Below are 19,046 nucleotides of genomic sequence, written 5' to 3' on the forward strand. Positions count from 1 at the left end.
CTCATCATGATGTTTCCTATCTCTGTCTCCCTCTCTTTCCTCTCTGAAATCAATAAAAATATATTTAAAAAAATAAAATAAAACTTCATTAGTGGAAAATGATCCATACTTATTATCACCATATATTAAAACAAAGTATATTATTTCATGCTAAAGTTAACAGCCCAAACACTTGGTGCCCACCTTGGGTTGGGCTGCCCTGATGCCCCACCCCCTCCTCAGTTCATCTTAAGAAATATTTTTCTCATCAATGTGGCTTTATTGTCCAAATAGCAATAAAGGACAATAAGGGTAGTTTATCCTAATACCTCAACTATCCTATTTTAAAGTTTTTCTTTTGAATCCTAGTGCAGATACAATGATATTTTCTGATCTTTTTACTAGTATGAACGTTTTGCAATTTCTACTTAGTCTTCATAATCATTGATCATGACTGTCATCTATTGAGTTGATATACCCCCTTTTTCTTATGGTTCAGGGATTTAGGTTTACACAGTAATGAGATTATGCTATTCTAAATGACAGCAGTACATATCGGATAGTTTCCCCTTCCTCTTGAATTTCCTGTGGTAAATTCCTAGGAGAGGACCTCCAGGCCAGAGGATACAACATATATTGCGACATTGCTCTCTCCATGTTGTGCAATGCCCAGTGCTGCGGAATAGATGGGATTGATGAGTGGACAGCTCAGAGGTTAACTCTTGGTGGCCTGAGTGATGACCAACTTGGACACTTATATCTTTCAGAAAATTATAGTTATACAACTTTTGACCATTTCAGTGACTCTCTCCCGTTCATCATGTAGACAGGCGTATTTTTTAAGGAGCCTTTTGACCATTAAAATAATCACAAAACCTAACATTTGTATTATGTATTCACAGTTTACAAAATGCTTTCATATCCAGTCCCTCAATCCTCTTAATACCTGGTGAGGCATTTGGGACACGGATGATCATTTCTCCATTTTTAGAGGATGAAGGTGGAATGTAGAGGGTTCAAGGTCAACCAGCTGGTGATGGTCCTACAGCCTGCGGTGTTCTGGAGGGACACCCTGACTGCCTCCCGCTCTCCTCCTGTTTCTTTGCCTAGAACTTCGGCAGCCTGCGGTCGGTCACCTCCCGCTGTGACTTGAAGGCAAACCTGGTCAGAAACGGCTGCGGAGGGGAGTTTGAGAGCCCGGCCAGCGTCACCCAGGTTCTGCGGAGCCTGCCTCTCAGCAGCAAGGGCTCCAGCGACGCGGGCTCAGACGTCATTCAGATGACGCCACAGGAGATCGCCGTGAACCTGCGGCCTGGTGAGTGCCCTCGAGGTGGGACACGTTAATAATGGGGACATGAGCCAGGGCAGGCTGAGGGCAAGAGCCAGTGGAGGGGGAGGCGAGGCATGGCCCGGACTCCAGGAACCAGCGTACAAGGCCCCGTGGAGGGACCGAATATCTTTCCTATTTTTAAAATTGTGGTAAAATAGATGTAACATAAAATTCATCATTTTAAACATTTTTAACTGTGTAGTTCATTGGCATTAAGTCCACTCACAGTGTTGTAGTATCATCACCACGATCCATTTCCAGAACTTACTGCATCTTCTCAAACTGAAATTCGTTAAGTACCCATTAAATAATAACTCCTCGTCCCCTCTTCCCCCCAGCCTCTGGCAGGCACCTTCCACTTTCTGTCTGTATGAGTTTGACTGCTCTAAGTCCCTCAGATAAGTGGACTCATACAGTATTTGTCCTTATGTGTCCGACTTATTTCACTTATAATGTCATCAGGGCTCATCGATGCTGTAGGATGTCAGAATTTTCTTCCTCTTTAAGGCTGGATTATATCCCATTATATGTATATATTGTATTTTGTTTATCCGTTCAGCCATCAGTGGACACATGGGCTTTAGCTATTGTGAATAATGTTGTTTTTTTATGGGAGGATGTAGTTAATGCAGGTTTCAGGGAAAGTGCTACTTCCGGGGAAAAGTGCTTTTTTCCTGCCAGCAAATTCCATTTGAGTCAGTGGCATTCTGAAGGGACAAACTTTTAGAGTAAGAATAGTTTGTTTGATGACCCTGGAGCCTCTGCAGGCCCTTGAGTTAATCCTATATAATAAAGCCCTAATATGCAAATCGACCGACTGGTGGAACCATGGTTGTTATGATGCGCACTGACCCCTGAGAGGGAGGGAACCAGCGGCAGCGATTGGGGGGCGGGGCCGGCCAGTAGGCAGCACCAGGACACCAACCAAGGTGGGTGCCAGCGGGGGCCCCCCAGTTGCCCCGCCCACCGGTCACCCCACAGATTGGCTCTGATTGCTGGCCAGGCCTAGGGACCCTACCCTATATATTGGGAACAGTCTCTTAGATTTAAAAATTAAAACCTGATAAGGCTACTCCAACACTGAAAAAACAGGATGATGCAGCAATGACATGCATGGACTCTGGCTTGCACATTTTGTGGTCAGCCCTGATTCTGACACTTATAACTGTGTGACAAAGCCAATTACTTAACTTCTCTCTGCTTCAGTTTTTTTACCCATAAGATGGGGGAAAATGGTACTACTGCCTCAGAAGGATCATGTTATGTACTACTTTTTATAATCAGGGTAAATAAATGTAGCTGCCCTTACAACAGCAAGATGCCTTTCACCTGTATGAAAAGTATGGTCACTGGTGCATGCAGCGTCCTGGATTCTGAGAGGGATGTCCGACTACTGGTTTAGGCCCGATCCCCAAGGCAGTCAGACATCCCCTGAGGGCTCAGGCCAGGCTGAGGAACACCCACCCATCCACCCCCCCAGCATGAATTTCATGCACCAGGCCTCTAGTTGTAATATAAGGAAACTAACGGATGTGCACACCAGCTATGTGCTAAATACTTGACCTACCCTAAGGCAGGTAGCATCATTTTGTGGGTGAGGAGTAACCTGCTCAAGCTCTCCCGGTTGGATTCAATCCCAGGTCTCTGTGATGGCAGAGCTCGCAGTTGTTTCTAGTTCACCACTTCTGTTATCCAGTGTTCACATATCAGAGTCTCCGATGTCAAAAGATGGATGTGCACATGCTAGATTAGGAAGTATTACTTTGTTGAGAAAAGGCAGCTTCCCCCTCCCCAAATTCCATTGATCTGTAGCCTTGTCTTCTATCCCACCGTCTAGGAAACCCCTGGCAATCTCTGTTTCTAGGTGGCTTAGTTAGATGCCAGGGCAGCTTGGCACAGTGAAAAGGTCATGGACCTGGTTGGCCCTCTGGGGTCTAGCTCTGGCCCTGACTCTCGCTCAGAGGCCCCGGGCAGGTTACCCCACCCTTCCCGTCTCAGGGTCTTCTCACCTTCACTCCTCACAGCTATGTTCAGAGGCTTAAATGAGGCTTTTTTGTATAAATGCACTTTAAAAAGTTAAATTTATTATTTTCAAAGAGTAATGGCCAGAGGCATAGATTCTAGAATCCCAGCCAGATGAAGTTTTGGGTTGGGATTCTCAGCTTCTCAGAAAAGGATTAGCACAGCTCTGCATGTCGGAGGCACTCCACCTGCTTCTTGTTTTCATTAGAGAGAGCTCTGAGTCATCGTATATTTGAGAAATGTTTTATTTGTCTGTTGAGTTATCTTGGAAATAAGAAATCAAGCAAGGATGTAAGTGGCCCTGCCGGATAGAGGCACAAACTATGGACGGCCCAGGGATTAGTGCAGGGATTAGCTGAAGTTGCTATTTTTATAAGTCATCTCACTGTAAGTGACACGTAGCCTTTTTGCTCGGTGAGACACCAAGTTGAGAGAGAGAAGGGAGGGAGCCCTTACAAAGCTGTGTGAGTGGGTAGAAAAGTCAGCTGAGCCTTTGTGTGGGCAGATGTTTGGTGACGTTCTCTCTGGGAAAATAACTCACATCCTTCTGTGCAGACAGGCTCAGGGTCAAGGGCCTTGACCAAGAAGGGATGTGGGAGTTGCGGTGGACTATTGAGATATTGGAACATTGTGTAGGATCAGAATGATACATCTTCCTTTTTAGTGTAATAACAGTCTAACAGTAACTTAAAGCAAATTTTTGAAAGATCCTTTGTCTTTATTCATGTGTTCATATTTTTCAAAACTTATAATCCTATATAATAAAAGGCTAATATGCAAATTGTCCCCTTGACCGGGAGTTGAACTGGGAGTTCGACTGGTGAGCAGTGCCGGCTGGCCAACCCCCTGCGTCCCCTCCCCCTGGCCGGCCCGGCCCAATTGGCCCCGATTGGGGCAGGCCAGCTGGTCTCCACCTGTGCACGAATTCATGCACCGGGCCTCTAGTGAATTTATAATTGTGTATAGTTTTTACTCAATAATCTTTGAAAACAAGGACCAAAATTAATGCCTCCAAAAGAGTGTATGGTTTCAGGGTCATCACCAAGGGAGGGTTTTATAGTTTTGGAGCTCCTCATCTAGATTTACTCTCAGAGTAAATTCTTGTTCTTAGGGGGTTGCTTTAGGAAAGAGTTGGCAGTCACAGAGATGTAACAGTTTTAAAAATTAGAATTAAGGTGTGACTATAAGGTGGAGAAATTGTGGTTTGGTTTGACTTAATCACCTCGCTTTTAATATAGCCCCCAAAGAGGAGTTAAAGAAGCGACGAGAGTGATGGCAGTTCCTTGAAGTTCTCTTAGCATTAACTTTATGCACAGTACTTATTTATGCATGAAGTTCAATGTATGCTCCGTTAAAGAAAAAATTTGTCTTACTTGGTATAGTCACATCTCCTGCTAAGCGTTATGATGCAGTTTCTGATATTGTAAATAAAATGGAAAATGTGATCTTGTGTTCATACAAAATAGTGTTGCGGTGCTGTGTGTAGCTCTGGCCCTGTGGAAAGTGTACTGATGGAGGGCCCATTGCCCGGAGGTCAAGGTGATGGAGGGACAGGCTGCCCTATGAAGACACCCAAATCGTGAGGATGTTTCAGGCTGTAGAGATGAAGACTAGGAGCAGAACGGATGAAAATATGAATTCTTAAAGGTCTAGAACCTTGTAAATATGTTTCTCAAATATAGAAACACTTGAAGCCAGTGATGCCCCTTAACATTTTGAAAATGTTAATATTTAAAGAGAAGTACAGGCAAACCCCGGATATTTATTTATTTGGGGGAAGGAGAAAATGGTATGTTGCAGTTAGCAACATTTTCAGTTTACCGAGTGCATACTGACCTCAAAGCAGTGACCCCTGACTCTGGGGAAGGCGTGCAGCTGCCCAGCGATTTGCTCTTCCACTGTGCTTGTTGAGCGATGCTTGTGTCTCCCCCTTGCCTGCTCCCCCACACCTCCTAATAGATGTTTGCTGAGTGACATGTAACTCTTTGCCAATCAAAGGTCAGCCACGGACAAGCCTCAACATACTAGGAGAGACTTCATCAAGGCAAAATTATTGTTCCAGGATAAGCATGGAAAAAAAAGACAAAAAAACATTTCCCTCAGGTTTAAGCAGGATTTTTTGTTTTGTTTTTTATTTTCTTGTTTAATTGAGATATACTCCACCATTTTAAAGTGTACAACTTAGTGGTATACTACATACACGTAGTAGTATGTAGTATAGTTACATAGTTGTGCAATCATCACCACTGTCGAATTTTGGAACATTTTCATCACTCCAGAAAGAAACCCTGTACCCATTAGCAGTCACTCCTTCTCCCCGCCCTCCCCACCAGTTCAGTCTCGGATGACTACTAATTTATTTTCTGACTCCATGGCTTACTTATTTTGGATGTTTCATTTAAATCAGATAATATGTGGCCTTTCATGTCTGGCATCTTTCACTTAGTAAAATATTTTCAAGATTCATCCATGTCATAGCACATATCAGACTTCATTCATTTTTATGGCCAAGTAATATTCCATTGTATCACATTCTAATTGGCGAATATTTGGGCTGTTTCCACTTTGGGGTAATTATGACTAATGCTGCTATGAACATTTGTGTACAAGTTTTTGTGTTGACATATGTTTTCAATAATTTTGAGTATATAGCTAGGAGTAGTATTGCTGGGTCATGTGGTTATTCCGTGTTGAACTTTTTGAGGACCTGCCAAACTTTAAGCAGGATTTTGTATAAACATAGGATCATGTTTTCCATTTTGTTTTCAGTCCTGAAAATGTCAGGATGACAATCTTTAAAAGGCTTTAACAAGGGATAAATCCTTAAGAAAGGACATAAACTTTAGAATAAAGTTTATTGAAATGGTAAGAAGCTAGAGAGTAGAGCAATTAGAAAGGGTTTACTTAAGTCATTATTTGCCTCAATCCCTTAGCCTCTCAAAAAAAATAACCTTTGATTGGTAGGGTGGGTTTTTTTAAATTTAAAATTTATTATTATTTGTTTTAAATGTTTTTATTTCAGAGACAGGAAGGGAGAAGGAGATAGAAACATCAGTGATGAGAGAGAATCATTGATCGGCTGCCTCCTGCAGGCCCCCTGCTGGGGATCGAGCCTGAAACCCAGGCAGGTGCCCTGACCTGGGATCAAACTGAGACCTCTCTGTTCATGGGTCAACACTCAACCACTGAGCCACACCGGCCAGGCTAAAACTTTTTATTTTGAAACAATTTTATGTTCACAAGAAGCCACACAAATAGTAGAGAGTTCTTGGATCCCCTTCTCCGTTTTCCCCAGTGATAACATACTGCATAAGCAGAGTATGTGATCCAGGCCAGGAAATGACACCGGTACCGTACTGTTTACTAAACTACAGGCGGCCGCTTGCTTTTGGAAAGTGTTTCCTGCCAGCTCCTGTCTGTGCTGCTTGGAGGTGCCAGTTACCTGACTGAGGTCTTGCTTCTGCCACCCAGACTGGCAGTGCACACTTCAAGGGACTCCATGTGGGTGGGTGGGAGGTTTGCTGTGGACTGAATGTTTGTGTGTCCCCAACATTCCTCAGATGAAATCCTAACCCCAGTGTGGTGGCATTAGGAGGTGGGCCTTTGAGGGGTGATTAGGTCATGAAGGTAGAGCCCTAATGAATGAGGTTAGTGCTATAATAAAAAAAATTAACACTCCGGTGTGGGGTGAATTTCCCGCCAAAATATAAGATGGCTCTGTCTTTTGGTTTTGTTCCATCCACCAAAAGGGTGGATTACAAACAAATATTTGGTAATACGCAGTTACAATCGGCCCGAGTTTACACGTTTCCCGCACTCCACCGCAAATCTATATGAACCGAGTTAAAGACGGCTCCCGCGGAGTACGCGCAATTCACGCGAGCCGACTTAACTCGTTTCCCCCACTCCAAGTGTTAAAAAATGAGACCCTGGAGAGCCTCTTTCACCATGTGAGGACGTAGCAAGAAGCTGACAGTCTTGCCCTGGCTCGTTTGGCTCAGTGGATAGAGTGCCGGCCCTCGGACTGAAGGGTACCGGGTTCGATTCCAGCCAAGGACACATGCCTGGGTTGGGGGCTCGATTCCCAGTGAGGGGCATGCAGGAGGCAGCCGATCAATGATTCTCTCTCATCATTGATGTTTTTATCTCTCTATCCCTCTCCCTTCCTCTCTGAAATGAATAAATAAATAAATAAATAAATAAATAAAAGAATGATAACTTTATTAAAAAAAAAGAAGAAGAAGCTGACAGTCTGTAACTGGAAGAGGGATCTCACCAGAACTCTGCCGCGCAGGCATGGACTTCCTGCCTTCATCACCGTGAGAACTAAATTTCTGTTGTTTATGAGCCACCCGATCCATGGTACTTGTTACAGCAGCCCCAACTGTCCAAGACAGGTTATTTTCAAGGAAACTAGGAATAATGAGCCCTGATGCATCATGGGGGCAGACACTGGAGGCCAACCATGGTGCCATCCGTCCCGAGGCTGCATTCTGAGGTGGGGGGTGGGGTGGGGTGGAGCATAGGGACCTTGTACTGGACCAGTAGGCGATTCTTTGGTTCTGGGTCTGGATTTAATTCTGGGATACTGTTCCCTTTGCTGCACTGAACAGAAGAGCTCGCGTGTCACTGGAGCCCTGACCCCCCGCTCAGCTGTAGTCCTGTTACGATAGGGCTGATGTTTATGTTTCCATTCTTTCTTCCAGTTTTTAGCAAAGAAGAGTAATTCAGGGGCGTCAAACACTGTTTACATTTATCTGGGGATGCCAAGAGTGTTTATCTGTTGAGGTACGGCTTTGCCTTAACATGTCAATCTTTAAAAAGCTACAAGTTCTTGCTGGAGTTCTGTCCCTTCACTCTCCCAAAATGTTTGTCATCTCATACATGTCCCTAAGGGAAACGCTAACTTTTCACTCTTTATTGAAGGGAGGGCAGAGAGAAGAAAGCTTTTTAAAAAAATATCCATTTCAGGTGGAATGCATGCGAGTTGATACCCGATTAGGGGGGAGGGCGAGAGCCTCCAAGTCATGAACCGAGGGGTGTCAGGAATTCTGTGCAAAATACAGTTGGAGCTGGCTGCCTGGGAAACAGGAAAAACCAGGACATGAGAGGGGCTCCTTGCAGGAGCAAATCCATCCTCACAGGTGCTAGGCGATCAGCTCTGCTTTTGAGTTTGTTTCTCTGATCCTGCTGTTGGCCTGAGGGGGGAATTTTATGGAATGTCCCCAGAGAGAAGGGGCACAGCCACACAGGGAGACGATCCCATCGGGTCTTATGTGGAGAAGAGGGAGGAGGGGCGTGTGGGCTGGTCTCCCCAGTGGCAGGCACAGACCCAGCACCCACAGGGAAGCCAGAGGCCTCTGCACCCTGCTGGACGCAGGGGATGCGTGACTGGTGTAAAGCCTCGGGTGGTGCAGGGCTGGGTGCCTGGCTGTGTGTTGGCGTGTGGCTAAGCGTACGTGCTCCAGACATGTGCTCTCAGATAGTAAATGTGCCCCAGGCCTTCTCTCGGCAGAGAGGGTGCCTGGCACAGGGCAGCATCCCCATCGCTTTGCTAACCCTGGAGGCCACCCTTGTTGGGAGTTAGTGCCCTGCAGCTTAACTCCCAACAACATGGGTCCGGGAATGTCGGTCCCTCCCAAATCTGCTCACAGACATTCCATTATGGCCAAGGCCCATTGAGGAGCTGGTAGCATTTAAAATCGGGCGTAGCCCTGACTGATTTGGTTCAATGGATAGAGCGTCGGCCTGTGGACTGAAGGATCCCAGGTTCGATTCTGGTCAAGGGCATGTACCTTGGTTGCGGGCACATCCCCAGTAGGGGGTGTGCAGGAGGCAGCTGATCGATGTTTCTCTCTCATCGATGTTTCTAACTCTCTATCCCTCTCCCTTCCTCTCTGTAAAAAATCAATAAAATAAAAAAGAAAAGAAAATGCATATACTTAAAAAAAATAAAATTGGGCATAGTTGAGGGAGCAATAAACCCTCATTCTGAACATTAATGCTATTACTCCCTTTCTGGAAAGCTGGAGATATTTCTTTTTAACATCTGCAGCCTCCCCATCATGTAGGTGCACGCACTTTCTTAGTGATCAGTTTCTCTTAGAATTTAATGCCAAGAGGTCGCTCACTTCAGAAGAGATACCCTCTTAGCATACAGAGAGACCTAGGTGTCACATCTTTACCTCACCTTGGAAAATTTGGAGTTCAATTGAATGCCCACGGCTGCAGCCTTTCACACTCAAGTTTCTGGCAGAATTTCCTGTCTCTCTTTTCATCCCCACAGGAAATTGCTTTCATAATTGACTTTGGGGGGACGGAGGCCCAAGTTTTCCTTGCCTAGAAGCGTTTGGATGGTGTTTGTATACACTGTCTCCCGTAATCCCTACGGCAATTAACCTCTTCCCATTACTGATCCAGAACCTGAGCAGCAGTTAAAGAAGCCTGAGGTCTCCCAGTCCTTGGTGACAAGGTCAGGGTTCCAGCTCAGCGGGGGGACCCCTCCCAAAGGCTAGTGTTCGCTTTCCTCCCATGGGCGGCCCCCTGAATCCAAATCAGGTCCCCGTTTCCTGGTCCTAAAGGGCTAGCCGTTAATTACTTACACTTCACAGAGAGGTGGAAATGGACTCTGGATACATTGCAGGTGTGGCTGGGAACGTCGGGGGAAGGGCACAGGCGACAGAAAATGCAGAAGACCCTGCAAAAGGTCATGGGATTGCAGGCTCTGGCCATCTGGGGGGTGTGGTCTGCCCATGCATAGGCCAAGGAGGGTCTCCCTTCCCCTCAAGCTCCTCCCCCACCCTCCCACCCCCCTCACTGAGTTGTGGCATCCAAGGTTGGGAGGGGCCCTGCTCTGTCTGCCTGATGGGAACCAGAGACGATGTCGCAGCAGTTCGGCATTCATTCTGGAAGAATTCTTGAACACTCTTCCATTTGAGTCAGACTCGGCTGGTTTTTTAAAAATAGGCTTATACCAACAGGCAACCTAAACAACATCAATCTTGAGGCGGCTAGAACAGTACAGGCCAAGGCAAGCCAGAGGAAGCAGGCAGGGCGTGTGGTTCGGGCTGCAAATAGTACTTACAGCGCTCCTACTTCATTTCTGCAGGCTTTTGCTGCTTACAAAACACTTCTCTCCTGCGTGAGTGCTTCACGACCTTAATCAACACTGTGTTGTTAAGAATTTCATTTTATATTTAAGGAAATTGAGGCTCAGGTTGCACCCCTAAGTGAGGGACAGAGCTGGAACTGGACTAAAATCTGTTGATGATTTTTTTCTTCACGGTCTATTTAATGGAGTATGTCTTGTCTGGGGTGGGAGGAGAGGGAGCCCAGCAGATCGGTTCCCTTTCCTGCAAGTTCAAGAGGGCATCAGCTTGCTGGTTGTCAGCTGGAGGTGGGCCCTTGGGCAGGTGTGGCCTCTCCCTATTGCACCTCTGAACACAGAGTATGTCCGGATTTCAACTGTGTGTGCACAGTTCTTCTACCAGAGAGTTCAAGGTCATCCCTTGGTGCCTCTGAAGGGCTAATGAGCCCAAGGGCAGATAGAATGACCTGGTATGATTTGCTTCTTGACATTGGGTCTAAACACTGTTTGTAGAGATTATAAATGATTTGGGATTATATGCTGGTGTGAGTCCTCCCCATATTGAGTGGACCTGGGCCTTTCTATGCACCTGGGGGTGAAGGGTGAGATTGTAGAGGCCACGCCTCCCAAACACTGGCTTTTCTTGGTTCTTTCCTCTGAATTAGGTCCCCTTTCCTCTGTCTGTTGACTCTCTTATTGTAAAACCAAAAATTAATTTCTTGTTCTTGTAGCTGGTGGACAAGTCTAGTAGTATTTTTTTTTCTTGCTTTCTTTTTTTCCCTTTTGATGGGCCTAAAATTTGGAATCTGTCTTCCTATGTTTACACATATAATTTCTGATGATGATGATTTATGTCTGCAATGTTCCAAAACATTGAATGTGCCCAAGAACTAAATGCTATTAGTAGTCTGCCATGACAAAGTGACGGCATGAGCTAAAGTCAAACCTAAGAACTAAATATTGTCTGATAAATACCTAGAGGCATAGAAATAGGTGACTTGGCACAAGCATGGGGGGTGTTTTAAGTGCTGTCTTTGTGTCCCCACCCTCCATTACCTTGTAATCTCTCTCTTCCCACCTTATTCATGTCTGTACCTTTTTGTTAATTTCATCCCCATTTTCTGTTTCACATAGACCTGTATAGTCTCCTCCTGGCCACATTCCCACCTTGGCTGGTCCTTTCTCTGAAGTTGGTGTGTGGTTGGTGAGTTATTCTCACCCAGTTCATGTCCATAGAATTGTCCGGTTCACTGTCCACCAATTACCCAAGTGTCCTTTTTGCTGAGAAAATAGAACACTACTAAGGAGGCTGGTTATTAAAGATGCTGAGCCAGCCCCTAGCTCAGCGGTGGGCAAACTACGGCCCGCGGGCCGGATCCGGCCCGTTTGCAATGAATAAAACTAAAAAAAAAAAAAGACCGTACCCTTTTATGTAATGATGTTTACTTTGAATTTATATTAGTTCACAAAAACACTCCATCCATGCTTTTGTTCCGGCCCTCCGGTCCAGTTTAAGAACCCATTGTGGCCCTCGAGTCAAAAAGTTTGCCCACCCCTGCCCTAGCTGGTTTGACTCAGTGGATAGAATGTCGGCCTGTGGACTGAAGCGTTCCGGGTTTGATTTCGGTCGAGGGCATGTACCTCAGGTGCAGGTTCCTTCCTGGCCTGGGCCCTTGTCGGAGCTCATGCAGGAGGCAACCAACCGATGTGTTTCTCTCGCGTCGATATTTCTCTCTGTCTTTCCCTCTCTCTTCCACTCTCTCTAAAAATCAATGGAAAAATATCCTCAGGTGAGGATTAAAAAAAAAAAATGCTGAGCCAAGTGTTCGGATGGACAACCCAGCACTTCATCCTCAGCACCCTTATTCCCTTCTGTCACTCTACTTCCAAGAAAAAAATATTTCTTCAGAGGCACACAATCTCTGGAGAAAAGCAAGTGGTGGCCAGCTGTGAAAGCGAAATCCATCCCTTCAGCCCCCAGCAAGTTGATGGCCTCTAACACGCATGGCCTCTCTGTTGGCACAGGTGACAAGACTACCTTCCAGCTGCAGGTACGGCAGGTGGAGGACTATCCCGTGGACTTGTACTACCTGATGGACCTCTCCCTGTCCATGAAGGACGACTTGGACAACATCCGGAACCTGGGCACCAAGCTCGCCGAGGAGATGAGGAAGCTCACCAGCAACTTCCGACTGGGGTTCGGGTCTTTTGTAGACAAAAGCATCTCTCCTTTCTCCTACACAGCGCCGAGGTACCAGACCAACCCATGCATCGGGTAAGTGCCCAGCTTCCCTGCTGTTGGGCGTTTAAGGGGTGGGGGGAATGGAGTAGTGGGAGACCTTAACCCAAAGAAAGGACTGAGGGGGACATACTGAGGAGGGGAACCTGGCTTCGGTGTTTAATTTGATTAACGATGACCCAGTTCTGTCCTCTCCCTCGGGGTGAAGAAATGAACTGTCACAATGTTGCATAAAGATGCAGTGATCATAGTTCACCTGTTTCCCTGCCTACCTGGCATGGGACTCCTTGTTACATGAATAGGTTTTAGAGAATGTTCTCAGGAAGTGACAGACCCAGGTGATCAGGGAGGGAGCAAAAAGAACAGCCTAAACTTTCCCCTTGTTTGGAGTGACTGAGGTGCCTGGGATCAGTGAATTCAAAGTATATTTATTGTTTGTAAAAAACTACAACTTATGTTTGTACTTGCATTAGAAAATATTTGACACATCATTAGAGAACAGGCGTTTCTAACTGCTGCAAGAAACAAATCCAAATATATAATGGCTCCAACCTGATGGAGGTTTATTCCTGCTCACCTAAGTGGGTCTCCTGATCAGTGGGCACCTCTCCAAGCACGTCTCAGAGCCCAGACTCCACCATCTTCCTCATGTGGCTTCTGAGGTCATCTTGCCTGGAGATTGCTCATAGGAGGAGCTTATGGGCCAGGATGAGTGGCCTTTGCCTCTTCTGCTCCCACCTTCTAGTCTAGAGAACCGGGTTCTAGCAGGGAGGCTAGAGACCAAGGAAGATAAGGAAGGGGGACTGGTGAGCAGGTCTCTGCCCTGAATATGTGTGGGGGGTGGAGGGGTCATAACCCCAACTCCCCTAACAACCTCTGGGGGGCTGGTTTGTTTCTTTTCTAGTCTTTCAAGTATTCCTTTAAATGAAATGTGACCGTAATGAGTGGTGACTCCTAACTTTTTCTTGCCTCATCTCCACATTCAACTTTATTTAGTCAGGCTTTGGGATGTCCCTGAATGAGGAATAGCTAAGATTTAAGTTCTTATCAAGTGTCAAACACCATACTAAATACGTCACATGGATTATTTTATTTAATCTCATAATGTTTTGAGGTCTTTAAGGTAGATGTGTGCCATATTTTTTTAAAAATATATTTTTATTGATTTCAGAGAGGAAGGGACAGGAGAGATAGAAACATCAATGATGAGAGAGAATCATCGATCGGCTGCCTCCTGCACGCCCCCTACTGGGGATCGAGCCCATAACCTGGGTTATGTGCCCTTGACCGGAATTGAACCTGGGACCTTTCACTCTGTAGGCTGACGCTCTATCCACTGAGCCAAACCAGCTAGGGCGTGTGCCATATTTTAAAGATGAGAACAGTGAGGCTTACAGAGAATAAATCATTTACCCAAGATTACACAAATAGTAAGGGGTAGACTTACTTTCCCCCCATCCAAATCACCCTACAGCACACAAACTTCACCTGCATGTAAGTAATCATACTCATTCCAAAACAGCCCCACCCTCTGATGCTTGCCTGAGGGTCGTGTTGGGCTCTGCTGCTGTAACAAACAACCCGCAGATCTCAGTGGCTCAACACAGTGAAAGTTTATCTCTTGCTGGTACACAATCTGATGAGGGTTGAACTGCTTCCCATGGCAGCTTTCCCTCCAGCGGTGACTCAGGGAGCCAGGCTCATTCCATTTGTGAGGTCATTTTTTTGATTCTTGATCTCCTTGGCTGCTGCCCTAGGAGCAGAGAGCTGTTCTAACCCCCTGAGCCTTTCCAGCATCTCAGCTGTCTTTGGCAGCCTCAGGGGCTCTGAGCTCTGGGTTGGGCTGGTGATTGGGGTGAGGTGGTATTTCTGCTGGTGGTGTATGTTCTTTTGAAGCCTTCCTGATTCTTCTGTCCAGGCTCCTGGAAGTTAACAGATCTTCCCCAGGGGTTGGGAACGGACACAGTGGTGGAAAAAAAACACTCAAGAGAAGAAGCTTTCAGTACAAATGAGATTGAGTTCCTTAACCAGGAAGCAGCACTAGGTGTCATCATTTGCTGGGTGTAGCTTCCTCCTGGCTGTGGGCATTATTACGTTGGTCCTGTCTCTGAGGCCCTTTGTAGCTGAGTCCCAGTACCAGATGTCCTATCGTTGGCGTTCTGCTGCTGACCAGGCTGCACCAGCATCTTAATCAAAACTTTTTTCAGTTCATCCGGCTAGTGATTCTATCTGCTGCTTTTCACCTCTGCCTTCTGATTGGGCCCTGTCTCCAGAGAGACAAGGTGTGTCTCCACTTTCATCCTTCTGTGGAGCATCCGCTGACTGTGAGCTGCTAGCTTGGAAGCTGGCAGAGGATGAAGGGCTGGCTCTGGGCACCCTGCATTTGAATTCAGGTTATTACACACGACTTATTCAGAGCCCCTTTTCTAAGCCCTAGAAGGCAGAGCCAACTGCAGACAGTAAAAGTCTTGACAGTGAGTACAAGGCACACTGAAAAGCTGCTTGTAAGACAGGAAATCTGGCGAAGAATGGGAGTCTTGAAGGAAACGTCACATCTCAGTTATGCAAATCTATCTTTTGCAAGCCGGGCAGCGCATCGGGGAGTCGCTGTTTGGCTCAGTGAGCAGGCTGAGATTTCTCTCCCGTGGCTTAGCAGTGGGCGTGTGCAGTGTCCTGGGAGATGGCCCACCGCTCCGAGGATGTATGTAATCTGTTCCCGGGCCTGATCCAGCCTATACATATGCTTTGTCTGCCTTTCTGAATTTTAATGGCACTGTGAACCAGTCACCAATATTTAGAAAGTAGATTTAACCACGAATAGCCAGGATTCCTAGGGTTTCTTGAAAAACTGGAAGGTTTAGTAAAGCTGGACTAATTCCCCTTACGGTTTGGCTGCCACAGTCCCCACCACTCCCTCTTGTCTCACAGCTGGTTTGTGTTAAAATGCCTGGCTGGTAGACATTGTGATTCTTGTCTGTTCTTTTTCTTCAGCAAGTGTGGAGAAAAAAAATCACAGCATTCTTCTCAAGATGCAATGGCATCTTCAGTTAGGTTTTTCTTCCCTGTGGTGGTGAGAGCAGCAGAAGCAGCCCCCAGGAAGTTTTGGGGACTGAGGGGTGGGGGGTCAGAAGAGGTGACTTAACCACCTGTGCAGGACATCTCAGAGAAGAGAGAGCCAGTTCTTCACGGGGCTTTCCTGAGGTTTGTTCCTTCTCCTTCTGCTCCAGATGTTTCTGCCAAAGGATCACAATTCTAGACTCATTCCTTCCCATCTTAGAGTGCACGAGAAAGGCCAGACTGAAGTGAGCAGTACCAGGGTTGCCACAGGAGAAAGGAAGATGTAGAGTAGCCCTGGCTGGGTGGCTCAGTTGGTTCGAGTGTCACCCTGTACACCAAAAACGGCAGGTTCGGTCCCCTGTTGGGCACATATGGGAGGCAACCAATCAATGTTTCTCTCTCTCTTCCCCCCTCTCTCCCTTCCTCTCTCTCTAACATCAATTTAAAAACATATCCTCGGATGAGGATTGAAGAAAAGATGTAGAGTAATTTAATCATTAGATTGAAGAACTATAGCTGCTGTTCTGAGTCATATGAATAGTCTCACTGGGAAGAGTCACATGATAGTCACTGATTTGAAGGATTAATCCGGATTGTTATTTCTGGTTCTGAACACTTTTCCTTTTACTGGAGGTATTGGGCTCTTCTTGAATTACATGTCATATCTCATCTATACGTGGAATCTGAAAAAGCCAAACTCCCCCTGGCCAGGTAGCTCAGTTGGTTAGAGTGTTGTCCCGATATGCCAAGGTTGTGGGTTCAAGTCTCTGGTCAGGACACATGCAAGAATCAACCAGCAAATGAATGCATCAATAAGTGGAACAACAAATTCTCTCTCTCTCTCTCTCTCTCTCTCTCTCTCTCTCTCTCTCCTCCTTCCTTCCCCATCATCCTCTCCTTCCCTCCCTCCCTCCCTCCCTCTCCCCCTCTCCCTCCTTCCCCATCATCCTCTCCTTCCCTCCCTCTTTCCCTCCCTCCATTACTCCCTCCACTACTAATCAATCAATAAAAAATTCCATTTGTAAAAAAAATTAAAAAGCCAAACTCATAGAAACAGAGAGTAGAGTGGTAGTTCCCAGAGGCTGGGAGGTGGAGAGGGGGAAATGGAGAGACGTTGGTCAAAGGGTACCAACTTCTAGTTATAAGATGAACATGTTCTGGGGATCTAATGTACAGCATTGGGTTGATAGTTAACAACACTACACTTGAAATTATGCTTGTATAGTTGAAAGTTGTTAAGAGAGATCTTAAATGGTCTTACCATTCACACAAAAAATGGAAATACTTGGTCTGCCTGTTTAATCAGAGAAGACATCCTTATTCCTGAAAATTCTCAGACATTATCTCTGATTCCTCTCTCCTGTTCTGTCCACTTGCTTTTAACACCACCAGGTGTGCCAGAGCTTCTCATTCTAAACTTTGTGTTTTTAAATTTTTCTCCCGTAATTTCTACCTCTTTTTTAAATTGTTCTACCCTAAACTGCTGAAGAAATGTCTCCCAGTTTGTCACTTTGTTCTTCAGTTGTCTAATCTGTACACTGAGGTTTCATTTTGGGATTTTGGTGACTGAGGTTTCATTTTGGGATTTTGGTGATTTTTCGTATTATTTTTTCACAGCCTTCTGGCTTTACCCCCGAATAATACCCTGTTCTGGAATATCCTTGCTTTAAAGGACCTTTCTGTCATCTCTGCCTCTTGAACTGCAGGCCCCGCGGTTGGTCGCGTTTGCTGGCCTCCCTCATGGTGGTTTGTTTCTCACGGGTCTGCACCTGTGCGTTAGCTCCTCCTCACCAGAGGACCACATGCTCCAGGGGCGCTGGCCGCCCTGCAGGGCGGCTTTATGTTTGCTGCTGCCAGGACCCTCCAGCTGTCCCTGGGACTAGTCTTCCCATTCATTTCTTGGCTGGGGACTTCTTTCACCATAAAAGAAGTGGATTCTGACTTGCTTGGGCCCGGACTTGCAATTTTTACGGGTGATTCATCTCACTCTTGGCCCAGAGTGGATGTTCCCTCTTTCCCAGGCCAGTGGCTGGAATTTTTCTGTTTTTGATTTTAGTGACAGGTCGGACACTTAGCATGTTAGCCTTGTATATATAGAGATGCTCTCCAGGCTCTTTAAGCATATGTATTTTATTGGTCTCCTGGTTCATAACCCTTAATTTAGTAACTCCCCCCCTGCACGGCCCTAACCTGGGGTCCGATGGCGCAGACACAGGGCCGAGGTGGAAGGATTTCCTGGCACGAGACCCCCAAGCACTAGATCTAAAGGTCACTCAGCTCTTCCAGGGGTTAGATTAGTCACAGGTGACCTTGGATCCCAGCGATTAGGGAGATGTTCAACAGGGTCTGTCTTTCTCCAACTAAGCTGCTTTTCAGAGGTGACTAATCTGGTTAAAGTCAGTTCTCTGTAAAGGCTTCTCACTGGCCAGCACATTTTCCAGTTACTAATTACTTACTAGTAATTCTCTACAGTAAAGATTTATCTACGGTGGCCCCTGAACAGCACAGGTTTGAACTGCATGTGCAAGTCTACTTACAGGCAGACTTTTTTCAATAAATATGTGCAATACTGTAAATATTTTCTCTCCTTCAGGATTTTCTTAATAACGTTTTCTTTTCTCTAGCTTTCTTTTTTGTAAGAATACAGTATGTATACATAACACAAAATAAGAGTTAATCGACGTTTATGTTAATCTCAAAGCTTCTGGTCAACCGTAGACAATTAGTAGTTACGTTTTGGGGGAGTCAAAAGTTATATGTGGGTTTTCACCTGCATGGGGTGTCAGTGCCCCTAACCCCCTGTTGTTCAAGGGCCAACTGTACTTACTGCTGTTTTCAGGGATGAAAGAGAAAAGGTAAAAAATGCTGAGCCCATTTAGCTGAGCTTGTCACAGCGCTTCTGGTTTTCTCATTGAACGGCTGTTATTATTCTGCGCCTCTCCTCCCTTTCCTTAGCTAACCTGATTAACTGCGACAGTCAGCACATACCTGACGGCCTAAATCATGGACCAGAACGACACAGGAGGGAGTAGCTGCTTAGAGGAAGAGAGAGAGGGAAGTGAGAGTTTGTATGTACTTCCTCCTAGGCCTGTCCATGTGTCAGATGACCCCAGAGGAGACCTCAGCTCATTCCTTTTTCCAGATGGCAATGCAATTTCTACGACCCTTCTCTTTCTGGCAAAACGAGACAGGGATGAAAAGTTTGGGTGGCCCCAGGCACGGGTGAGAGGAATCTGACCTGTCCAAGCACAAGGTGCAGGTGAAGATTGGGGGGTAGGAAGAGGGAGTGAACAAACAGGACAGCAGGTGGGGAAACCTCTAGCATCCGGAGA

The 19,046-nt window shown here is 46.1% G+C and overlaps 1 protein-coding gene across 1 annotated transcript in view; it reads left to right on the forward strand.

The window, feature by feature from the left end:
* Positions 1 to 19,046, forward strand: part of ITGB5 (integrin subunit beta 5) — a 95,725-nt gene that overhangs the window by 10,241 nt on the left and 66,438 nt on the right. Inside the window, 2 exon segments of the mRNA XM_006092860.2 lie at positions 1,090 to 1,294; positions 12,444 to 12,693. Coding sequence (XP_006092922.1) covers positions 1,090 to 1,294; positions 12,444 to 12,693 — 455 coding nt within the window.

Source organism: Myotis lucifugus, unplaced genomic scaffold (genome assembly GCF_000147115.1).
Source record: "Myotis lucifugus unplaced genomic scaffold, Myoluc2.0 scaffold_105, whole genome shotgun sequence".
NCBI lineage: Eukaryota > Metazoa > Chordata > Mammalia > Chiroptera > Vespertilionidae > Myotis > Myotis lucifugus.